This window comes from Lytechinus variegatus, chromosome 3, assembly GCF_018143015.1.
Source record: "Lytechinus variegatus isolate NC3 chromosome 3, Lvar_3.0, whole genome shotgun sequence".
Lineage (NCBI taxonomy): Eukaryota > Metazoa > Echinodermata > Echinoidea > Temnopleuroida > Toxopneustidae > Lytechinus > Lytechinus variegatus.
The window spans coordinates 46,489,251-46,515,568 of NC_054742.1; the positions used below are offsets into that span (position 1 = coordinate 46,489,251).

The 26,318-nt window shown below is 35.2% G+C and overlaps 1 protein-coding gene across 1 annotated transcript in view; it reads right to left on the minus strand.

The window, feature by feature from the left end:
* Nucleotides 1-668: 668 nt before the first annotated feature.
* The window catches only part of LOC121411180 (atrial natriuretic peptide receptor 1-like), a 69,001-nt gene continuing 43,351 nt past the window's right edge, over nucleotides 669-26,318 (minus strand). The window contains exons 9-22 of the mRNA XM_041603745.1: nucleotides 24,696-24,770; nucleotides 21,819-21,896; nucleotides 20,818-20,922; nucleotides 16,613-16,684; nucleotides 15,544-15,712; nucleotides 14,157-14,306; nucleotides 12,428-12,596; nucleotides 11,493-11,642; nucleotides 11,021-11,144; nucleotides 8,736-8,804; nucleotides 7,754-7,928; nucleotides 6,614-6,712; nucleotides 4,869-4,960; nucleotides 669-3,490 (exon numbers count right to left, since the gene is read on the minus strand). Of these exons, the coding sequence (XP_041459679.1) occupies nucleotides 3,443-3,490; nucleotides 4,869-4,960; nucleotides 6,614-6,712; nucleotides 7,754-7,928; nucleotides 8,736-8,804; nucleotides 11,021-11,144; nucleotides 11,493-11,642; nucleotides 12,428-12,596; nucleotides 14,157-14,306; nucleotides 15,544-15,712; nucleotides 16,613-16,684; nucleotides 20,818-20,922; nucleotides 21,819-21,896; nucleotides 24,696-24,770 (1,575 nt within the window). The 3' untranslated portion in view covers nucleotides 669-3,442. The remainder of the gene's footprint in view (nucleotides 3,491-4,868; nucleotides 4,961-6,613; nucleotides 6,713-7,753; nucleotides 7,929-8,735; nucleotides 8,805-11,020; nucleotides 11,145-11,492; nucleotides 11,643-12,427; nucleotides 12,597-14,156; nucleotides 14,307-15,543; nucleotides 15,713-16,612; nucleotides 16,685-20,817; nucleotides 20,923-21,818; nucleotides 21,897-24,695; nucleotides 24,771-26,318) is intronic.

The window sequence follows — 26,318 nt, forward strand, 5'->3', positions numbered from 1 at the left end:
TCTGATAGGGTAGTTGTATTTATCACAGGTCCAAATTTGTAGTCTAAAAAGGAATCCGGTGGTAAATCTTAAACCCCGTATTATTGAGCTCGAAAGAGAGTAGATGAGAAAACCAGAGAAACTGAATGCTCGATTGCCATGCAAGTCGAATATCGCAATGAATATAAAGTCATGCACAACCCAGTGATATACTTTCTTCATGGAAAATTAAAATATTGTTTTAAGTTAGGGGCTCAGTTCGTATGATACAAATACACCGGATTTGAGAAAGTATAGTGGAAATATTTTATCCGAGGCTGGTTCGGATGCAGTTGTGTGTCTATAAATACGCGGGAATGGTATTCGAAGGTAATTCAATCGGAACCGAAAGCTGTGCATATTCATGCGGGATAATTATGATAATAATTGGCATTTAAATAGCGCTTTATCAATCTACAACTGTTCAAAGCGCTTTACAATTATTATCACCCGGTCACTGGATTCATAGCATTTCAAGCAGCCTGTTAGGCGTACACTTGCTAAACAAACCACAATGACCATTGTTTCCTACCGGTACCCAATTAGCACCTGGGTGAGAGTGGCAAAGTGTGGATTGACGCCTTGCTATAAGGGCGCTAAGCCATGGTGGGATTCGAACACACGACCCTCTTGATTACAAGGCGAGAGTCACAACCGCTACACACACGGCGCTTCCACGCCGTGGAAAGGATGGACCATTTAACCACCCATAGGAAAATGTGTTGCTGAAAATGAATATCTTTGGACCGTTTGTGGGTCTTTTTTTGTTATGCCTTTAGCATTTGCATTTTTTAAATATAGGAAACACGCATTGTTGTTCAGGGGCATATGTGCCGTGGCCGTAATTGGAATCCCGGATTTTTGTCCGTATAAATTTGAATCCGACATAAAGAATTGTCTTTAGAAATGAAAAAAAGGAAAATCAGGAAAGCTCGCATAGTAATGTTGACATCTATAACTGTATAATGAAGAAGTTGTTAAGTATTTCCAGAAAAAATATTCCCTAATACTTTGGTATAAAACAGTACATAAGGACACGGCACAAATTTGTATCAATGAAGGCAAACAACTATAGAAATGTGAGAAATTACAAATGAAATACTAGTTATTTATAGACAATGAGGTACCTTCTACAATTTACGATATATATTCAACAGTATATACATACAATATATTTAGAATGATAATAAATTCTTAAAAACTCCTTTGCACAATACTCTGTTGGGTTGGCAGTTGTATTGCACAAATTTGACACTTTGTATTGCAAAATTAATGTTTTAGGCAACATTTTTATATTCCATTGAAATAATATTTACAAGACACTAGTCGCCAGAAACGACGGTATTAATAGTTAGAAAAACAGTATGCATTACTACAAGAGGTACACAATTAGTTTAATGTACTGTATGCTAGAGAGAAGGTGGAATCTGCATATAAATTTATATTGAAAAAGCGTTAAAATGGTTTATAAGAGAACATTTTTATATCATAGCAGAACCTATTGTTGTTGTGCTGGGGGTGGGGATCGAGGAAGTGGGAAGGGAACTGTTTCAAAACGATATCTATTTTTCATAATTATACATAAATGATGATATAGACATACATGTATCCCTACTATACCGTACATCTGTATAGGTTAACAAAACAGTTGTCATTTATTTTTTCATGACTGTTGTGTATTTTACCATGTTAGCCAATCGGGTCTTTAATTAAAGCATGATAAACTGCAGTATATCTGGCCTAAATCTCTTGTTTCAGTATCTGGTTAATCTTCGTCAAACTTCACGTTTGGTTTCTCGGCAACAGCATACAGTTTACATGGTTTATGAAATATATATATAAAACTGATATCAAACCTCGCCTCTCCATAATGACTTTCCACGATTGATTCCAATAGTCTAAACTAAGTCTAAAATATGCGTTCTTGCAACCAACTCTGTGCAGAGGATATAGAATAACGAAAGGAAATACCAGAATATCATTTCATACAGCTCTATAATCATTCGCAATCATTACAGTACTGCACATATCAAGTACAATAAAATTGTGCAATGTTTTCTTGAAGAACAAAAACAAAATTGTTTGTTATGAAAAATGCTTGTCACGTGAAAAGTTGTATGTTTAAATACAAATCACTGCAGCGCCAACTAAAATACTTATCAGGATTGCATGAATACAATTTCAATTGACGTAACTATGACATGATAAATTTGAAGAACTCACTATAACTGAAAGAGGGTTTTTTGCGGATCTCTAAAGTGCTCTCAAAAGATACACTCTTAAAATGTTACACAACAATTGGTTTAAAACTTTATCCAACTCAGTGTAGTTTTCAATCAATATGGCATACTGTGTAGTTCTCACCCAAAGCCCATATTATTAGTTTAAAGCTACCCTGAATTGGATAAAGTTTTAACCAATTGTTGTGTGCATAGTAAGTTGCCCAACATAGTTAAGTGTGTAAAAGCTGCTTGTAAATGGCGTCAAATAGAATTCCCATATCTGACTAAATATTGCACGCTTCCCCACATCTTCTCTGTGCATAATGGGTGACATTATAAAGAGATGCATGTAGCTCTGATGAATTTTATACATAAATACAAGCACCCTTTCCAGCGTCAATTTATTCTAATTGGTTACAACGAAATAACAAAAAGATCGAATTGATAGTCGATATAAAGTTTGAGTTATTGGGAATTCATGTCGTATACATAATATAGTTTACACTGAACGTGGGGGACTAGGTGGTTCACACGGTGATTGACAAAATATAGTGACGCAGTGTTAACCCCATTTCTAGAAAATGCAAACATCATGAACCACGGGGCATTATAAAGACGCATTACACATGACACACATTGTTGTAACAGTGTGATGTAGTATGTATTAACACTAATTGAATAATTAATGCAATGCACTGTGTGACAGCACTACGATACACACTGTGGTAACACTGGGATGAATGACGTCATATTGTATATGTAAAACACTATGGTAACATCGAGATGCACACACTTTGCTGTCACTGTCAGATTTTCTTACGTAATTTTATTTGTGTTCGTCTGGGCAGGCGGGTGGTCTCAGGATGATCTAGCACAGTGGACACAACCCTCTTTGCGATGTCCATCGGTCAAGAAGAACTTGTTCGTTTTTATAAAGAATGGTCAGGAAAGTACCTGTCTGTTCCATTTTATGTTTGACAGGATATGGACAGCTATAGCTGTCCTGTATTTGCCATTCATCCATTCAAGTGAATGCCTCATGTATGAGCGTCGATATGGGAATAGGTATGAAGTTGTCCTGATTGTGTCAATGTAATGTCCCAATGATGATTGAAACGTCTGCATGTGACAAATTAGTGACCATCAATCTTTTTTTCATTACAGAAGGCCATGTAGTTGAAGGCTAGGTGAGCTATGTATTGTTATGCATCCATAGAAAGAAGCCAGTAGGTGAGATACGATCCTTTACCCTATAGACAGTAGGGTGGAGAAATAAAAATTTATTTGTTAAGATGTTTTGTTGTTTTGCTTTATAAATACACCTTTGTAAATTATCTAGATCGTGAATACAGGTAAAACCGACCTACTGGTACTACCACACGACTTTTCTCACAGCTCTGTTTCCGGTCTAGTATATAGTATCCTACCGTCTGCAAAACCGCCAACGATGTTTTATAGTAATCTGTTGCCGGCCCAGTTGTCGGATCAGTTTTATGCAGTAGGACTATTCACTACACTATATCATAGAGCTATTACAGATTTTCTATGGCATGTGGTCTGATACCTTGATACCATTATACTCTCGGAACTGTTGTGTAATTGGTCTCAATTCTATACGATCAAGTTGATTCGACAAGACCAGGCCATCGTAACACAAAGGTTAGTGATTGAGTTTAATTTGAAAGAGCAATTATGATTGGTTCCTAGTCAGTCTACAGAGCAAAATGCACATACAAGGATGATCTTGATAGGCTGATTCATCTAGCGATTGATCGCTAACATTTGTGTTGCGGAGCCGAGGGGCCAATTGCAGAAAGATTTGGATCAAGGCAACTTAATTTTCAACCAATAAAACTAGCGTAGGCCTGCTAGGGATTTTTTTCTACAGAAACGTTTAACGGACCGCCGGAATTTCAAACTGTGAAAACCCTACGACTTTCCTCGCTATTTTTACATCATGCTTATAGATTCCCTTTACCGAACTGATCGAATCGATCAAAACCCATCTAGATCCAGATTCAGTCAGGTCCAGTGGCGGACCGTGACCCGAAGATGACAAATGATTGGAGGGGCACTGTATTCTTTGTGAACAACGCTGTGCCCCTCCAATGCTTTGTCTCTTCTGGGTCACGGTCCGCCACTGGTCAGGTCAGTAGGACTCCGCAAGATGTTGGGAGTCACTCTCCCAAGATCAGGAGGATTAACAACGCTCTGGCTAAATATTTCAATATTTGTACACAGGTATTCATGGCTATTGATCCCGTCTTCCCGGATTTGACCGTCCCATGCAGCTCCGAAACACCTCGATCATGTTGATCGTACCTGATTAAGTTGATAGATCTGTAGTCAAACCTACCACATACATATATCATGTATATACTCAAGACCAAATACATTTCTGAAGTTACTAATTTGGTAGTTTTGTTTGGCCGTTATTTTGGCACGTTATTTGAGGGTGAAACGAGGATGAGGCAAGTAACGAGTCGTTGTTACATGAGAACATTTCGATGTAAATTTTGTCATTGACTTACCTGTTTCAACCTCTTAATTTCTTTCGTTCATTTCACATCTGGAGCCTGTACAGATGTTGAATAATAATTGAAATATATTCAGGTGGTTTTCATTTACCTTGAGTTCGACCTTTCCCCTGAGAGTAGTCTGAAAACACTTGAACTCGTCCAGAATTTGCTTGGTTTCTTCGCTGACGTGGATCTTCATTGCTGTAACAATTGAGACAAATTAGACAAAAAATAAACAAAAGCAACCTGGAAAGGTAACATTATTGTCATATACCGTAAATGTTCGGCTGCGCGCAAATTTTTTTATTCATGCTTTGTTATTTCTATAAACCTGAAATATTCTACTAAAAATATACGAATTATATATTTTGTTTAAAATAAAAATATAATTAAACGCAGACGACCGTTCATTAAGTGTATTTCAACTAGCCTGTTTTAAGAGTGTAATCTCCATGTTAGACAACAGAACTGCAAATCTGGCAGTGCCCCGATATTATATTGTTACCGTAGGTCCCCATTCCACAAAAAGGAGACCATTGAAAGACCACTAAAAGACTTAAAATTGGTGAGGTCTTACAGCGGTCTTCAAGATCACTGAAATTTGTCATCTCTGTGGAATGGCTCAGAAAGACCCCTCAAAGAACCCTGAAAGACTGATGGGTATATCTTGTCTTGCTGTTCTTAGACTAGTCCTATAGAGATCTTTCAATGGTCTTTTAGAGATCTTATATGCAACAAGTGATCTTTTGGAATTCTTTCCATGGACTTTGCCTGGTCTATCAATGATCTCTCATGAGTCTTACAGTGATCTTCGAAAAAATCTTGAGAGACTGCCGAAAGATCATTGAAAGACTATCAAGACCTTTAAAAGTTCATTGAAAGACCGCTGAAAGACTGCTGAAAGACCATTTTCCTGTAAGACCGCTGAAAGATTGTTTTGAACCGTTTCAAAAAGTTTTGGAGCCCATGAAGACAACGAAGACCACTGAAAGATTGGTCAGGACTCGTGTAAGACCTTAAAGAACATTGCAGGTTCATTGAGAGACATCTTGAAGATCAACCAAAATTCATAGTCTTTAAAAGGTCTTTCAGCGGTCTCGTTCTCTGTGGAATGGGATGTGTATGCGGTCTCAATGCAATTAATGGCGTATTTTCGCATCCACTTCGCGGACGCTTTATGGAACGTTGAAAACCTGTTGAAAATGCCTGTCAAATCACGATGGACAGATTACAAATTATCGAAAGTAAGTGGACCGGGACAGCACATCGTCTTAAGATTTGGACTGGACAAAAAATGACAAATAGGCCTATGTGGTTTGACCAGAGTCCAGGGGAGCGTTTCATCAACATTTTCATCCGACAAGTTGTCAGATCTGACATCTTTTCTTGATTCTGATTGGCTGAGAGGCAATGTTACTATGGAACTGTCAGATACAACGTCCGACAAATCCTTTCATGAAACGCTACCCAGAACTACACCGCTGTTTTTATTCACATATTTTCAACAAAAATGTTGCTTTGTTATAAAGGGTTTTTGAGAAAAGATTCTCCGCGTTATAAAAAGCGTATGCAATGTGATTGCGACAATACCCCAGTGCCTTGCCAAACGAGAATGCCGGTGATGAGCAGGGATTATAAAAAGTCACGTTTTGGACTGACAGTCCATTATTAGCCGCATATCTACTGCAAAAGTGAAGATTTGTACTTCGAGTCTCCGAGTATCCCATAACTGCGTTTTGAAAAATGGAACATACTTAACAGTGGATTTGGCAGCATTTTGTAATTATTTTCATAATCATGATAATTGGTTAGCCTATTGATTTACCCCGGTGATTTACTCAATATTACACTTACGTTCTCCTGTAGATTCCATTCGCGAAGCAGTGTTGACGGTATCTCCAAATAGGCAGTATCGAGGCATCTTCAACCCTACGACACCCGCAACACAAGGCCCTGCAATTTGATATATTTTGTAATAAATGTATTAAAGATTAGGCCTAACTATTCCGTAATTATCAGAGCTCCTTGATATAAACTAAGAGATGATTGTTTTAACATATGACCTAAACACCATTTACCATGTACATCCAACCATGTGATCGCGGCAACAGTCAGGGGCGGATCCAGCTTTCGCCAAACAAATTTCACCCAACAGAATGCGGTGCCACTGCGAGTAGACCTATGGGCGTCGGGCCGGCCGTTACAAGGCCGTAAATATCAAACATGGGTAAAATACCTCCAATGTTATTTTTCTTTCTGTTTTTAAGCGTTTCTCTGCAGGTTGCCCCCAAAATAGAGCGGGGCCGGCTCCCCACCCCCTTTTATCCGCGCCTAACAGTGCATGTGGCTAAAAGCAGAAATCATTGAGAGGTGAGAATATGATCCTATCCAACATGTCCAAGTCCAAGAACACTTGAAAGCGAGTGAGCGAGCTGAAATTGAACGATGTACATGATGTAGTGCACACTTTGGGTTCGCGTTCATGTACAATTTTACAATTACTAGCTTTGGACAACGGGACATGCAAATTTATTTGCCACTTCAAATGACTGAACTACGCGCGTTATTGAAGCCTTAGACCTGCTAATAGTAGGTCCATGTTGAAGCAAACACGCATGGACCCATGGCATGTGAACTTTCTCTGAGCGTGCGACGAACAGAAAATTCACGAACATTATTAATGTGTACTTTCAAGTGCCCTTAAAATTATCAGGGATACAACGAAATATGTCGAAAATTGGTGAACCATTCAACCAATTCTGGTACAGATTCAGAGGAACAATGAACTGTAAATGATTTCGTTTACCTTGAATTCGCAAGCGATTTCATGTTCAATTTTCTGCATTTATTATGGGACTTTATTTTGGACAGGATATAGGCGCTGATTGTAAATGTTAGAATTTAAATCTAAACGATAATAAGTCTGTCCTTATTTGCTATATTTTTCACCATTACTTAATTGATATCTATTCGTGGACCTGCTATTTTACTTACCTGAGTGAATGCCTACTCTTAGTTTGAGCTTTTCTTCTGGTCTATGGCATATTCTGAATGTTGAAACCTCTCTAATAAGAGCTAGTGACATGGCAGCTATCTCCCTGGCGTGAAGCTTACCATTACTTATTGGTAGACCAGAGACAACCATGTATGCATCGCCTATAGTTTCTACCTACGATTCACAGAAATGGGAAAACATGCAATGTCATAAAGATTTATTGCAATCACGGTTGTACAAATTGGAAGACTTGGGACATGGACCATCAAATTTTACGAACAAGAAAAGGAAAGAGAAAATGACGAAAAGGAAAGAAGAAAGGGTTGATATATGATAGCATTTTTAAATATAATTATGTCAAAATCTATCACAGAATTATTTTTTGTGCTCGCTCGCCATGTCAGGCCCACTTAAGTTTTTTGCTCATTGCGTACTCTACTGATTGAAATAATTTTGACAATTCTTCGTTATCAAAAAAATAACCAGCAAAGTGTTAGTATGTATACCTAAAACAAGATGCTGAATGTTAATTGTAGAAAATGAATAACTGCCCTAATATAATTTACAGAAAAACATATGGATTAACCGATGTTACCATTCAGGGATGTCTGATATTTTGGCAATATTTTGCATTCTCATTTTACATCTTGTAATCGTTGTTTTCCTTGCTTCAACTATGTCAATTCTAGATCTATCTATTATCATGATGATATAATAACAATTTATTTTCATTCTAAAAGTAAGGTTCTCTGCGAGTTTCGATGTTGGTTCTAAATGTCGACTAAAATTGGCCAGTGATAAACTTGAAAGCTTGCAAATTAGCAAAGGCAGGAATACATGGGTATATTTTGTAGACAGTCAGACGAGTTTTAAAAAAAGAAACGTTAGTTCAAATGCACGATTCTGACTGATTGATTGTTCTTTCGATTCAAAGTTTTTGTTTTCTGCAATGGCTCCCTGATCAATGAATATTTCATTTACCTTGTAAACATCGTAATGCCCAATAATTCCATCAAAACATGTATACAAATCGTTGAGAAGGGCTACCACCTGTAAATACACAAAAACAGACGTTAAATGCGAGAGTGTGAAAGCCTAATTATTGGCGTAAAAAATAACATGTGATCAACAGAGGTCACATGATATGTGATGTTTGTTGATCATTATATTATATTAGGTCATTTTAATAGATTTAAAAATTTTACCTTTTTTCGTTTTTAAACATTCCCATCGAAATTATAACATGGAGTAAGCTTTAAATTTGTTCACGTCACATTAATTTGGTTGAATATCATCGCTTACATATAAATAACCAAGTAAAATAATTGATTTGATTTGATTTATTTATTTACCAACAATATTCACACGTTTACTGGTTATAAAACATATTGCATAACAATCACACATGTTTAAAGATACGATGGTAAATGGGACCAGAAAATAGCACAAGTGCTATTCGAGCCTGGCCCCACAAATATTACAAAATGCACATTTAAGAAGGAAAAACAAAACGACAATTTGAATAACAATATATTCCTTGTGAAGGGTTATCATCAACATCTTTTAGGTATCTTAATTGTATTAATTATCTACTGTAGACTTACATGTTGATGGTGGGAATTTATGAAGACAAATAACTTTTTAGAGAATTCCTAAAACTTTTTCTTGATTTCTTCAATTTGATTTCAACTTTGATTGCTGAATTTCTTTGGCTAGTAATAAGAATATTTGAAACATGTACTACATTATTCTTATTGGTACTTGATTTGTTATTCTAGTTTTCTTCATTTGAACTTTGTCTTTTAGGTGCATAAGTCTGCACAATTAATGATTATTTTGTTTGAGTGCATAAATGTGCACTGGTTTCTGAACAGAAATTGAGATTTATGTTTTGAATCTTGAGTAGGGTAAGCATTATGTCTATTTTTATCAAAACCACAATTATGGAGTGGTTTATGCTAATTATTGAATATGAATCTACTTCATGTATGTATAGAGGTTTGAAGTATTTGTTTTGGAGAGCCTGGGGAATGAGCGTAAGAGCATATGGAGCAATGATCAAATGTTTCACTTATCGTTTTCTTTTCTATATTCTTTTGTATTTACTTTATAATGTATATATTTTCTTTTCCATTTCTCTGTATTGACTTTATTGTGTATATAGTTCATTGACCCCAGGGTATCTATTCCTCTGATTTTGCTCTCTTTGATATTTTTTTCCACATGGAGGGGAGCCTCAATGTTCCAAAGAAAGGGGATGTAATGTAGTGATTGCATAAATCACTACATAATATAGTCGACATCATAATGTAAATACCCCCTTCTCAGAACCATACCTTTTATGTCCATACCCCTTCTAAGAACCCTTATTCATTAATTTAATCCAAGCCAATAAAACTCTAGTTCAAACAACCCTTAATCAGTGAACAAAAAACTGTCTTCCCCTTCACAATAATTAAACCCCCTTTTGTCCTATACCCAAACCCTTGGATTATAATTAATGTAGAAGTTTTAATATATATTGAGGGCACACCCAAGGGTTGAGGTTAGATAAGTTAAGATCATCACAGAGTTAAAATCTACATCGACGTACGTTGTGATATGCTTTTCAACTCTACATGTAACATTGCTGAAGACTGATTATTAATAAAGTTTCTTGATTGAACTGTACATCGAACGTTCCTGTGTGGTCATTGATGCTCCCAACTAAGATATGAACGATCCCAACACAGCATGGTGGAGAACCCGGACATAATCAACAAGGAATCAAATCTGCTCTTAATACATATGTTTTCATGATCATTCAACAAAGCGAAATTAATTTTGTGGTTATCATTTTGCTCCTAAAATACATCGGGATAAAAAAGAAATATACCCAACTCTGTTATTACAAAAGAGATAATTTGGTGACTCACCACACTCCTATAATTGAGACAGACCAACCCCACGATCCTCAGTTGGACCAAACGACTAGTCCGTATAGGAGAGTGATAAAGGGATCAGATCGGCTCTTTGGGATTTATAGAGTGTATGACAGCTATTAGTATTAACTGAACGTTCATAGCAAGCATGGACCTATTCAGTATTTTTATAACCGAATTTGGCGAATGACCCAACAAATAAAAAAATCTTTAAAAATTGTATACAATAGGCAATATCAACAACAATGACACCACTCTTGCTATTCATAGTTTCTCTTATTACGAGTACATTATCACCATCGACTTTTAAGTGATTATGACCAAATTCTACCCCAAAAATCCTACCTGCATCGGGGTACTATCCGCTGAGAGTGTTGTGAAACCCACTATATCACTGAAGTAGATTGTCACACTATCATAAGATGTAGGATTGACCGCCTCCCCTCGCTTTAGTTGCTCTGCTACAGATCTGATAAACATGTAATCGATTGATATACATTTATTTCATATCAAGATTTAATAACAAAGTGAAAAACAACAAAAATAAAATGGAACCAATGAACTTGAGAAAATAGATAATCACACGAATTCGTAAATAATCTAATTTTGTAAAAACGAAAAAAAAATATGCTCATACCTTTTATTTCTTCCATTTTCAGACAAAGGTCAGACTGGCGAAAATGTACGCTTGGGCATATTATATTAACATTCAAAGGATTCATTTATCACTGAATACGAAAGTTTTGCTAAGGACGCGAATGTCGTTAAAATATATCATTCGTAAGTTTGTGAAAGAAATTATTATCTATAACCTTACCTTGGTAAAACCTCATAGAGGAGTGTTTCTGATCTTTTCTTTTCTTCTAGGAATGCTGCCGTCCTTTCCTCCACAAGAGCTTCAAGGTTAGTGGCATACTGCTCCATACGATTCAACAGGTTGTCCAATATACTACCTCCAGAAAAATTTCTGGTAAGAGAATATGTCACATACTATTATCTGGACACCGTTCAAATATTGGTTATGCATATAATAAGGGAACAGTCCTCAGACAATCATCAAACTGAAGAAATCCTCTAGAATTTATATATCTGCATTCTTCATTGCATTGGTTAAAAAATGAATGCAAATGCAACTGCAATAAGAGACCAATCGAATGTCTAGATTTAATTTGGATCTAAAAGATGCTTATAAATTTTGTGTGTATTTGCTTTACTTATGCCTTGAATAGTAAATAAATGAAATGAAAAAAAAATACCCACAATTATATTTCATGAAGATAGGTTACAATGGATACTATGGAGTTTCCCTCGACATTAATCGCATTTACAACAAAAAAATCCTCATTGTCCTTATTATTTGTCACAATCTACCTACCAACCTGTCCATTTCATTGCCAACTTAGTGTTTTATTTTTTTTCAGTCAGCCATACCTTTTTATTCATTATCTTTTTATACCTTGTCCGATTTTTTGGTTTCTACAATTCCTCCTATCTTTTTGTTTCAAATCCTACAAAGACGTATTTTCTATAATCTTGCACATATAAAAATATATTTATGAATTTCCTTTAAGTTGGACAATAAAACAATATAAGATCAATTAGTTATTCTGAAGATACGTTAAAGATCAAGTGTAAGTACATTTAAGGAATAAGGGCAATATGGATTTATAAGCCACATTGAGATATATGGAAGCGAAAAACGAAACAAATTTCAATCATTTTTAAAATCTTGTAAGAAAAAAAAGGATTTACTTGTTCAGTTTCTTCATAGTTGATAGAAGCCATGCAGTGGATGGTCTCATCTCAGGCTGTTGTTCCCAACATGACGTCATCACTGCATGTATCTCTGGACGGCATGAGCTTGGCGCCACCTTGGGTCTGAAAGGAGGATCACTTTTTTCTTTGATCTTCATCAGAATATCTGCCAGTGACAATTCATTCACAAAATAAACAGAAATACAAAAATTCAAAGAACATTCTATTATGTATGTTCCGATTATAGACCATTGTGGATTTCTTTACCTGGAAAAAAAATCTACGTTTTGGAGTGGGGTTTGGATAAAAAAAAACCAGGGTTGGAAGGCGATCAACCCAAATCATTGATGGATGAGTATTATTTCTCATATTTTCTTTTATCATTATTTTCACCATTCCATATGAATATCATAGTGATGAATATCTATAACAAATTATAACATCAAAAAATGTCACAATTCTACAAGAAAATAACGAAAGGGCTGCAATGAAATATGGAGATATACTTTAGGTTCAATGCAGGACTGAATTGCCCAAGCAGTGCATCGATTGGTCTAATCATGCTGGATTATGTTCCATAGTGCTAGAGCAGCATAAGAAAACCATTATACTTTAACTTATTATCAAAGTAAAATCAAAGAGCAAAGCTATTTTTTTCCAACGATGTCAGGGTGCCACAACTCCTTGGTTGAATTCCGATCGATTTATGCTGCTTCGTAAAATACTACTTTCATATCTCTTTCAATTTTTTTTCTTCTAAATACTAATTTTTTTGTTGATGTAGAACTACCTATCTACTTAATCAATTATACTCTTCAATCTCGCTAGAATTTTTTTTCGATAAAACAAAACTGATGGAAGACAAAATTATATCATGGAGTGAGATAACAATTGATCTGAACATGTTCCTAGTTTTTACAGAGCACTAGAGATGCATATATGTTGATTACTTATTACTGAATCTATTATCCAGGGGCGGCGGAACGTATTTTCGTGTTGTTTTTTTTTTGGGGGGGGGCAAGCCAAAAAAGGAACTCATATGTCAAAATTGGCATTTCGGTGCAAACGGATTTTTTTTATAATAGGCATTTGTATAGTGCCATCTATCTAGAAACAATCTATTCTGAGGCGCATTGTTATTGTTATTACCCCGGCTTTAACCCGAGCTGCTTTTCACCGCTCATGCATTCAAGGGATTAATAAGACTTAAAAACTAAATCTTCCAGGCAGTTTTTGTTATCATAAAAAAATTGTGTATCTAACTAAAGAATTGACGCAAGCGCGAAGCGCCAGATAAACATTTTGAATATACTTACCAGAAAAGTGACCTGATAAAGACTGTATTTAGTGACTGATCAATAGGATCCATATCTCACCAATCAAATAATGCCAGCGCGAAGCGCGAGCTGGAAACCTGTAATATTCCACCCTGAAAACTGGACATTCTAAGCACTTTTAATAACCAACAACAAAATGAGTACCTTATTAAACAGCAATTGATGCGAGCGCGAGTCAACCTAAAATGTATTATGATTTACTTCAAAAAAGGTATTTCAATAGGGCACACTTTATTTTGAAAAAAGGGCACTTTCCACATTTTGAAAAAAAAATTCTATTTATTTCGGGGGGGGGGGGCAAGTATCCCCCTGCCCCTGCTATTATCTTATTTTACTTCCGTCACATTTTCGAAAGCTCGCTATTTTCATGTTGAATACATGGCTCTTACCATCGATATCCATCGTCTGACGAACCTCTTCGTATGGCGGGTTTCTAGTAACTATCTCCTGCAGAATGATCCCAACACTGTATATATCACCCTCCTGCGTCGGTTCAACAGAAGGATTGAGGAGCCCCTCTGGTGCTTTCCATAACAATTCTGAAAGAGAGAGAGAGAAAGGGAGAGAGGGATAATATTTGTTTGACTTCTCGCACTCAGCGAATCCTAAAGATTTATCTTAAATCTCAAAAGATTTAAATTCACATCCTTTGATATTTAAGACTGAATTCGAAAATTGGATTGGTCCCTAATCAAAGTTCATAGGGAATTATTCATGCAACTTGTAGGTAGTACGACAAATAGATGATATTGATGATCATATTCCCCCAAAACGCTTTAAATATCAAACAATAAAATATCTGTTTTAAGCGGAAACGTCAACCGAAAATAATCTGTTGAACAGACTATTCAATACAAGTTTCATAACAAAACGATAAATGTGGCCATCTTTAACCCTATCTAGGCGGGGGGGGCCTCCGAGGCCCCCCCCCCCCTCAACGAATCCCGCGATATTTTCGTTGCGCAAAATTTTTTGACCGCGGCGCTCGCTGACTTTTTACTTTCAAGTCTTGCGCAACTTTTGAGACCAATTTCGCGTCACTCGGGTATGTGGTTCCGAAATTACGCAACATTATGTAAGTGCATGTCAGACCGAAAATTGCTCAAAAACGTGATTTCGTGTACAAAGTCAATGCAAATTGTGTTTTCAACCAAAAATCATAAATGTATGATTATTTTTAGTTTTGCTGTCTAAATGTATTTATCTAATGCCTTTTATGATCATAGAAGAGTCCCCAACAAATTTCATTGAAAAAACAATGAAAACCAAAAGGTCGAAAAAACAAAGAAATACATAAGAAATTGCAAAAAACAATATAATACATAAGAAAATGATTCGATATCACAATTTTTTTCATGTACACTTGCTAAGAACACCACAAAGAGTTTCTATACCAAAAATCAGTACATATGGAGCCTTATTTAGGGAGTTAGAGGAAAAAGTATGATTTCACATACTAATTACGCATAAATTAGCATAATCACTTAATAGTGTTTCGCATGAAATATATTACTATACAATCTTGTACATTATGTCCCAGGCAACCCCCGTGCCAATTTTCGGCGCGATCGCGCGGTCGACGGCCGAGATCTTGGGGGGGGGGGCCTGGGAGGCCCCCCCCCCCCGGCCATATGAACTCCCAAAATACCCTGGGTAGATAGGGTTAACGCAACGAACATTCCGGGATATTACTTGTAGAATTTCACAGTCTTAAAGTATTCAAGTATTCACTAAGAAGACATCTAGACATTCTAAATGATAATTTATTTGACGTACTTTGTTTCTTTATCATCGCATCATCTTCATGCGAAACGATGTCCGATTTGCGGAATCTTGGAAGACCAAAGTCTGTTAGCTTGAGGACAAACCGGCTATCCACCACACAATTTGATGACGTCAGTCGCCCATGTACTCCAATAACACTGTTGTGGAGGTAATGAAGTCCCTGAAATCGGTGTTTGAATAAAACATTGATAAATTGATTTAATTTGAGTCTATGGTCATGCACTACTACTACTATTACTACTACTACTTCTACTTTAACTATTACTACTTCTACTACTACTACTACTACTACTACTACTGCTTCTACTATGACTACCACCACTCTTACTACTACTTTTACTGTTAATACTACTACTACTTCTACTGATACTTCTACTACTACGACTACTACTTCTACTATAAGCACCACCACTACTACTATTTCTACTGTTATTATTACTACTACTTCTACTTCTACTACTACTACTACTACTACTACTTCTACTGTTATTATTACTACTACTACTTCTACTACTACTTCTACTTCTACTATTACTACTTCTACTACTACTTCTACTTTAACTATTACTACTTCTACTACTACTACTACTACTACTACTACTGCTTCTACTATGACTACCACCACTCTTACTACTACTTTTACTGTTAATACTACTACTACTTCTACTGATACTTCTACTACTACGACTACTACTTCTACTATAAGCACCACCACTACTACTATTTCTACTGTTATTATTACTACTACTTCTACTTCTACTACTACTACTTCTACTGTTATTATTACTACTACTACTACTTCTACTGCTACTTCTACTACTACTACTACTACTGCTACTACTACTAGTGGTAGTAGTATCAGTAGTAGTATTCTTATTAGTAGTAGTAGCAGCAGTAGTAGTAGTAAATTGTAGAGGGGGGCCACCAAAATTATTGGACAAGCAAAAAAAAAGGTTATCAACTCCGCCTGTGAGTAGTAGCAGGACTTCAACTATCCTGTGCTAATCCTATTGTTTGGTAAACATAGGCGAGCATACACGGTAATACATTAATTACTTACCCGAATGATATCCACAATCAATGAATCCTTGAACATGGCATCCAACTTCAAACTGTCGTTTCCTAAGATATCCTTCAAGAAGAAACATTACCAAAAAAAAAAATCCTGACATTTTTGTTATAAATCTACAGTTGACTGTATGAATTTATATATGCTAAGAACTTTTGAGACAGAAGAAGACAGAAAGAAAGAGATGATGAGAAAGGGGAGGAATGAGATGGGGAAGATAGCGGCTGGGAGATATGGATGGAGGGAGAGGGAGAAAGAAGCGAGATCATTTTTCAAAATTTGTTCAAATCATTTATTCATACATCCTTTAATTATTAACAAGATATAACTCCCACAAATATGTAAAACAAGAGTGTCGCTAAGGCGAGCACATAATACGCCCGCCTGTAACGCGGAAAATTAAGTTATTGGTCAAGCAAGAAAAATGGAAGGTTGCGACTTCGCCGTTGACCTTCTGACAAGATCAATAATTCCTGGGACCTATGCTAGTATCATAAACACCAAATTATATGAGCCTTGGTTAAGTTAAACTGAAGTTATCGTGTAAACAGGGACATCAGAAGGGTAAGGTGAAAGCATGTCACTGTGACCTTGACCCTTGACCGTTTGACCTCAAAGTCAATAGACTCCCTGAAAACTATGCTAGTATGATACATACCAAATTATATGAGCCTAGGTTAAGTTAAACTAAAGTTATCGCGTTTAAAAGTTAAAGGGATGGTCCGGGCTGAAAACATTTATTTATATCTTAATACATAGAGTAGAATTCACTGAGCAAAATGCCGAAAATTTCATCAAAGTCGGATAACAAATAATTTATTGAATTTTAAAGTTTAGCAATATTTTGTGAAAACAGTCGTTATTAATATTCATCCCCACTTTCCGTTTTCTTATGTTATTACAGAAAATCATATTCTTTTTTCATTATTTCATACTTGTATAATAATATGATTCCCTTATAATGAAATATGTTGCAGTAATAAATGTCTAATTCACTAAATCAGTTGTCAATCGAATTTTTCTAGTTCTTGGATGAAAAAATTGAATAAACCTAATTTCATATAATAAAATACAAAAGAACAAGTGGGGATGTGACATCATCAGCCCACCTTATGAATATTCATGGCGACTGTTTTAACAAAAAATTGCTACAATTTAAAATTCAATAACTTTGTTATTTGTTATCCGATTTGGATGAAATTTTCGGCATTTTGCTTAGTGAATTCTACTCTATTACTATTTATTAAGCTACACATACTTTCAACCCGGACCATTTCTTTAACGGATGGACACCGAGCGTGATACCATAAAAGGCCTACTTCCCATTGGACGGGTGTATAAATGAAATAAAATCGGTCTTTATTGCTGATGATATCCTCCGATGTGAAATAATAACAGGATTCTTAGAAAAGGTCAACCTAGAAAACACAGTTTCCCCCTAAGCACAGTGCAATTCATTTGAATTTTTATTAGAAAATTATTCATTTCCACTTTTTGGATAGTCGCAATTGTAATTTGATAGGAGATGAACAATTCTTGACCAGGAAGGGCATACTGGGGTGATTAATTTAGTTTTTTCTTTGTATTTATTATGATTCATCTATAACATATTTTTTATTATTGTAACAAAGCACGTGGAATGGAAAATCAAGTATTTTATGTCCATGAAAGAACAATTTAATGTAGCCATACTTTTAAATATACTTTTAAATCTTTATTGTTTTTATTTCTTTTACTGCTTACAAGATCATGCCCCCTCCCCACTCCGTGTAGCGCCATAGGTAAATTGCAAATTCGTCCACTCACCACATGGTCTACCTTCATTTAGTCTAATGCCATTCCGTCCATTAACATTTCGTCTAACAACCATTTGGTCCAATCAGCACTTCGTCTATCACCAGATCGTCTATTACAATTTCGTCTAATAACCATTTGGTCTATTACCCATTTTCTTTTCATTTATTTTGCACTATTAACACTTTAGTTTTATTAGACAAAATGGTATAAGAACTAACTGGTTATTAGACGGAGTGGCATTAGAATGAATGAAAGTAGACCATGCAGTGAGTAGACAAACTGACGGTAGACCAAATGATAGTAGACGAGTTGGCAATTGAACGGATTGGAATTAAACCACGCCGTATCCAGGTATGAAAATTATGTAATTTGCAGCGTATCCGATGTTGGAAACATATAGGTCTGAATATACTACGCTCATAGCGGCAGATCCAGGGCAGGCTGTCCCCCCCCCTCCCCCTTGAGAGGCGCAATTACAATTCGTAATGTAAAAATGCCGGTAAAACACAAGTGTGCCCCCCCCCCCTTTGAATTTTTTCCCGGAAAAATGTGCCCCCCCCCCGTTTGGAAAATCCTGGATCCGCCACTGAAATACGGTGTTTTTTATTCATAAAGAAAAAAGTCTATGGCAAATAATAATTTGCATTTCCTTTCTTTATTTATGTGCGCCATCTCTTTCTTTGCATGCTTATTAAGTACAAGTATTACCAAGCTATCTATTCTCACGATTCTTTTCGATTTTTGAAATTTACGTAGATGTACACCCGACTAGAGACTAAAGTTTCACAAACTAAATGATTCTTCAGTTACTCTAATCTCTCTAAATCTTGCATTCACTTAGATGAATATAAAAGAAGAAACTGAAATAGAGTTATCAAAGTTAGTCTGGTCCCTAATCACAATCCTCATGGAGTGAGACCATCTCACTCTTTTTAGAGTGAGATTTGCATCATTTGAGAGTGGATTTAAAAAAATTAACATTTCGCTCCAGAAGAGCTATAATGCCCCGCTCTTAAAGAATGCAAAGCTTATGCTAAAGGGATTTGTCCCGATTGTCATCCCGAGAGGAGTATGAAAAAGAGCGAGATTAGCTATTTTGTAATTTATTACCAGGGTTGTAATAAAAAACAAATTAAATGTTTTTATTGTTTTAAAACGTTTTCCTCAAACGAACGATGTAATTTTCAGTAAGTCGATTAAACTATAAAGTCTGGTTTAAAGCTTTTGATGTTTTGAATAATTGCACTTGAATCAATTATGCAAATTTTAATTAAATCTGTAAATAAAGCACTTGAACTTCTTATTTTATTTGATTGAAGAATTTTGATTAAATGCATGTTAGAAAAAAATAAACCTAAAATGTTTTTACTGTTTTTTTTTTATTATTTCTTATGTACTGGTACGGGTTTTTCTTAATACTTTTCTATCATGTCTATTGTTGTTGAATGGAAATTAATGGAAATAATTTTCTCATCACAAAAAGTACAAATAATGATACGGATACAAATTTTGACGAGAATTCACAATTGGCTTAATACATGAATCACATTTTTGAGTAATTCGGGGTCTGACATGCATTTGTTGTGTTAACCGCATACCCATGCATGCATCTCTAAAATAGTCTTGAACGATAATGGTGTGACCCTGTTGTGTTTATTAATTTATCATAGAGCACAATTTTTTTAGGGGGTCATTAAGGTCCCCGGCGATTGTTTGGGTTAAGTTTGCTAGCTGATTATCTTGTACTGTTTAATGTACTTTTCTTCATCTTTAGAAGCGCAAAGTTTCACTTGCTCTCGTGTGTACCTCAAGAGTACGATGTCAGATTTACAGTCTATTTGTAAAATATTATTATGCTTGTGCAACAGTTTCATTTCATTTAATACTACTATTACATGTACATGTATTTAAGCTTATTTCAAATGTTTCTTTCCCTGTCCAAATAGTGAGCATAACACTCAGACATATTTGTTAAAATGAGAATATTCTTATTATGGATTGATGTGCACTTATTGAAAAGGGATAAAAGGAACATGACAAACATGACAAAGCGATGGAGAAAGGGAGAAAGAGAAAAAAGATAAAACGAGTGGTGTTGAGAAAGAGTTTTAATTAGTTAAAAGAATACACCATTTCAGAAATAAAAGTATTAAAAAATCATCTAAAATCACATCCGTGGAAATTTACAACACACAAGCCCATATGGTGTTTTAAAACTCGTTTAAAAAAACCCCGGTGTTTTAAAACACGTTTTGGAATATTTTAAAACACATCGTTTAAACGCGCCGACCCTGTTTATTACATGCAGAATTAAAATAAAAGATTAAACAAAACCTGAATCTAGAAAAAGAAGTGCTTGTGCCAACGCAAATATATTCCTTTTCTATATGGAAGATTACCTGTAAACTCCCTTTAGGGCAGTATTCTATGACAACACAGACGTTTGGGATATCCACACAGGCTCCTACAAACCGGGCTAGGTTGTTATGTTCGACTTGCCGCATCTGTGTGTGTAGGTAGAGAGATGATTTTGAACTATTAATATTTTGGGTATTACCTTTATAACCGAGATAATGCAAATGCCCGGGGCACATTGATGAGCGGTGATATTAGAGACAATTTCTGCGGTGATACATAATCTCATTGCCATATAACCTGTATGATTGTCACATTTATACCAATTAAAACATTGTAAAGAAGTGGGTTTTATAATGGTACCTGATTTGTGAAAGTGGCCAGTTTAAGGCCACATTTGATAAGTCAGAACAAATTTTACAGCAGCGCACGTGCCATAATCTCAGCTGTAATATTATTTGAAAAACATTTTTAGAATGACATTCAAATGAATATGAGAATAAAATGAAGGTTAGGAAAAATATAAATTTAAAGATTAATAATGATGATACACTTGGATTGGCAGAAATTCTTAGCCTTTATCATTAATGGACTTATTGATCATGATTTGGACAAAAGAAATAGCTTTTAATCACATGTTGTAAAGTTAACACAGACCAAAGCATCCACAATATGCATCTATATACCCAACACGATCATGTTTATAGTGATGTTTTTTATGTTCCAGATTTTGGACAGTGGATATACTCAAGAACTCACGGGCAACCACATAGTCTAAATGGGTTGGAAGAATAACTGAAATTCATTAATTACTTGTTTAAAAAAAACTGAGGGGCATTAGAATATGGGTTTTCTCTCTTTGTTCCCATTCCAAAATGTCCTTTGATTGGGATCTGAAGCTGCCGTGCATCTAGTGATTTAAAAAGAGTCATTCATGTGTCCTTTTCCTTCAGCTTGTAACAAGCCACTAACGGATTTTTAGTTAAGTAGTGCTTTCATGTTCTAACACAATAATCTACATGTATGATACAATCGTGTGACTTACGTTATTGAAGTCCTTCAGTTCGGCTCGTGTTAGATCAACCTTCGTTTTCTCTATTCGTTTAACCATCACTAATCGGCCCTGCAAAAAAAGAGTGATTGAAGAATAACATTGATTTAGGGAATAAACTGACAAGGTGATTAATCAAGATAACAACCCATTACCCTAATGTATTTCATTAAAATGTGATACCGGTGAATCAAAATATGCATGTAAAACATTCGCATTTCTTGTCTTCATCAGAAGTCTTTAAAGTTCTCTGCAACGATGATGATAAACATGGTTATACATCATGTACATGTATATTACGTCATCTGTTGCGCGCTCTGAATTTAAAAGGAATTCATTTCACTTTGTAATTCCTCAAATTTCCTGGGCTGCATATGGATGAATATTTTGCTGAAGAAAACTTCGAAATTATTACAATAACCGCACTATCACTTAATTTGCCCCCCCCCCTCCCAGTCTGTCTCCCCTTTTCTCTCTTTGTCTGTTCACACCCTCTCTCCATATTCATATGGTTAGAATGTGTAATATGGTTATTAAAAAACATTTGGTTTGAATACATTGTACTTCGGCCCCGACTTCGGTCTTCGAGCAGAAGGTCTTCTCAGATAGTCTACCACTGCAAAGGCTACACCCAGCATTTGGTCTACAATTAATTCGCTATATAGCAAGCGTGTGATCTGACCACACCTCACTAGGACTAATATGCACTTAGTCTAATCCCATCTTATTCTGATACCCAGTTGTTCTAATTTCCAATTTTCTTCTTTCATTTTTTTAAATTTTCGAAATGAAAATTTTGATAACAAAAATTATATGAATATATCGATTCTGTGGTGTTAGGCAAATTGGATATTATACGAATCGGTAAAGTCTAACCGGAAATAAAGACAAAATGGTAGATGGGCTAAAAGGTAGTAAGATTATTAGACGAACTGATTGCAGATGAATTAGGGTTAGACCATATAGGATGGGACGGAAAGTAGACTAAGCGGATGTAGCCCAATTGACAATTCTTCTTTACTTGACCAAAGATTTTAAAATTAGATGTATTCCATGTAATGGTTTATCTTACATTGTGCCACGATCTGAATCAAACATATGATAGGAATGAGGAAAGGTATTAACGATCACAATCCAATTCTACAAATCCATCTAGGTACTTTGAAAAGAACTGGAGCAACTCGTAATTGACTTTCGGAATCAAACTCAAAATGCATGTGTAAAATTATAGAGCACCGTATACGTATCAAAAGCCGTTCACAAAATCAACCCAATTTATTTCGTTCTGATAAATGAAGTCTGGATAGTAGTAAGCGATTTAAGACGCCACATCCAGAAGGATCATTTTGATAGTAACCTATATTACTCTTTCACAGTAATACAACACAATGACGATCATGTAGACACTAAAATTAGATATGGAAGTCATGGATGTAGACCATTTTCCACTTCTCATTTAAAACGACTCAATTTTCTGTTGCAGATCCTAGATAATTACCGAGTAAAATTAGATCATAATCCATGTCCATTCATATATTTCTTCAATCACAATTAGCAAAAGGATCCTCATGATCTGAATCAATTAATCATAGTCTACGCCAATACAATAGGATCACCTTCACGGTTGTTCACGTGCATTATTCTCATGCAAAAGAAAGTAGTAAGTAGTATGGTAGGATCATCCAGTAATATGTTATTATGATTATATACAATTTACAATTTCGTTTAGAATAGATGAAATTATTGTGGAAAATACTGGAAAAACACTAAATGCGTATATGAAAGGTTGGTACAGGGCTACAGAAAAAAATATCACGATTTCTGTAACTGTTGTTGTTAATTGCTTAATGAAAAGTTATGTGAGCTCATTTTGTAGGCAAATTCAATTGTTTTTCATGCAGAGCTCCAATAATCACAAGACTTAAAGTATCACAAGAAAGCGTGCAGTTTCTTTTTTTATGTATATGCTTATTGTTTTTATTTCTTTTTTAAGTGATAAAATATTAGTAGGAAAGTAAGCTTATCATTAAAATCGTAAAATAGGCAATACGATGAAATCATTGTACAAGATCATTGGAAAGAATTTGCAATGAGAAAAATAACAATATTGCCAATTCAAAAATGGTATATAGTATATCAACTTACTTTTTTAATGATTTATTAGCTAGAATAAGTCCATACAAGATTATTTCGAGCTTCCAGAAACACAAATACCCCGCTTTTATGTTATTACCCATTAAGCGAAAGGACGGTTTCCTTTTCTTAAAAAAAAAGAATTATATAAAATTGATTTCTAGCTAATGTGTTTTTTAAAAACCCTCTTCCCAAATCGATTCATTTCGACAAATACAGGATTCATACGTTGAGCAAGTCAGTAACAACTGTTTACTTAGCCATTTTTTCAGACTTATGTGATATATCCATCGTAATATTGGCTTACTCAACCAATATATTGTTTTTTGTCTTAAATATACGGAAATAAATGGCGAATTTTCAATAATCATTACGATTTGAGTTGGAACAACTCGGGCCTGAAATTAATCCCCGAAGCTCATATCACAATTACAATAGATAACAGCTAGATTCATACTGTGTTTTTTTTTCATACGACACCGTAATTTTAGTCATGGCATAACGTGCATATGCTACAACTGGTTTAAATGAATGCAGTACTTAAAACTTCGTTATTTGTTAACCGAGTTTGAAGAAATTATTAGTATCTCGCTAGTTGGCTTCAAAAATTATTTTTACTTAAAACATTTCTCATTTTAGAACAATTTCATTTATTTAAAGGGCCATCGACCACCATTATTGAGGAGCGAATTTTAGAGTTAAAAAAAAAATACTTAACAGCCGATCACAATGAATTACCTTGTAGTGTGCAATAGTAGCAAACACTTGTTTGGGATTATTCACAATGTTACCTCTCTCACTCAGTGCGCTAACCTAAGATATATACAGGGGGAAAAAGAAGAAAGATTATATTACATTCACTATTACTGCATTTACTGTTGCAATTACAATTATGGTTTGATAAATTTCATCTTTATTTCATCTATTATCACTATCAATATAGCTATTGCAAAATTGATGATGCTACACGCTCGTTAATGATTTTCGAAGTAAAATGCTGATATATTTTGCAAAAGGATGGAACAGACTGTGCGCATACACAAATGGCCATATTGGCGTGTGAGTGTGTGGGGGTGTGTGCATGGATGCTGGGTGTATGAAGGTGCGTACTGCTTGCGTATCAATGATACCTACTCTAATAGAATATTTTATAACAGAAACTTCTTTTGCACTTTGCTGGAGAAATGTTGAAGAATAACATCTCTAAACCCCCCCTCGTTCTACACACAAAAAATCCTTATCACGAATAAATGCCGACATTTGAGCTGTGTGTTATTATATTTATCAAAATTATTGATTGACAGATGAAAGATGGACTGGCAGATATTCATATTAAAAGAGCTGCATAATAATGCTCTTCAAAATGTCGTTTCAAAGCGTATCAATCTAGTATACTGACACCCACCTAATGACGAGGAAAGCGAAATATTGTTATCGATGTTTATATAAATGAATGTCTAGACTTAAATTCTCTGAAGTATAGTAATGCGTTTTGAAATCTAGAAAAGAGTGGTTGTGTACATGCCTATACATTTCCCAAAGATAATCTGCTTTGAACAGGACAAAGAGAAGTATTTAAAGAATTATCCACTGGTAGTTGATTTATACAAAGTTTCAATGAAAGCTTTGACAATATCGAACATTATTAAGGATAAACTAAAGGCACTTAGAACAATTTCATGGCCAGGATGCGCATTAATTTTCGTAATACAACGGCAATGAAACCCCTATAGCTTGTAACTAACAATGCTCATGAAATAAATATATTTAATTCAATATATGAGGTGGCAATTGGTTGGATATTGGCTGTTTTACTCAGATGGATATAAAAACGGAATAAAAACGTTATTAGGCTGTAAACTAATGTGGGTTAGATTAATATGGCAATGGAATGAAATGAGATTGGTTCATGATTGCAATTGCCCTTTTAAAGATGAAAACGTGATCATAAATATTCTCATGTAACCATAAAGAACTATTGATCAATGTTTTTGTCAAAATGGTGTAAACTGTCACGAGAATTGCAATAGAGATGTAATTTTACTTCATGCAGACCTGGAACTATTACCTTAATTCTCTCCACGACATTTAATTAATTTGGTTTGCTAAATGTTACCACCCACACAATTGTGCATGGTGTTAAAAAAATGTTTCTCATTTATACACGACTTTACGCCCGATAGGTAACTTACAAGCAATGAACTCTTCACTAAAAAGTAACCCTTGTTCATTTTATTGAGGAATAGTGATGTGTCACATTAATTTTAATCCTTCTTTCCCCCTACCCCAACCAATAAAAATACCGTGACGCAGCCCTGATCCAAATATCGGTTGGTTGAGTACACTAATGCCCATATTTTC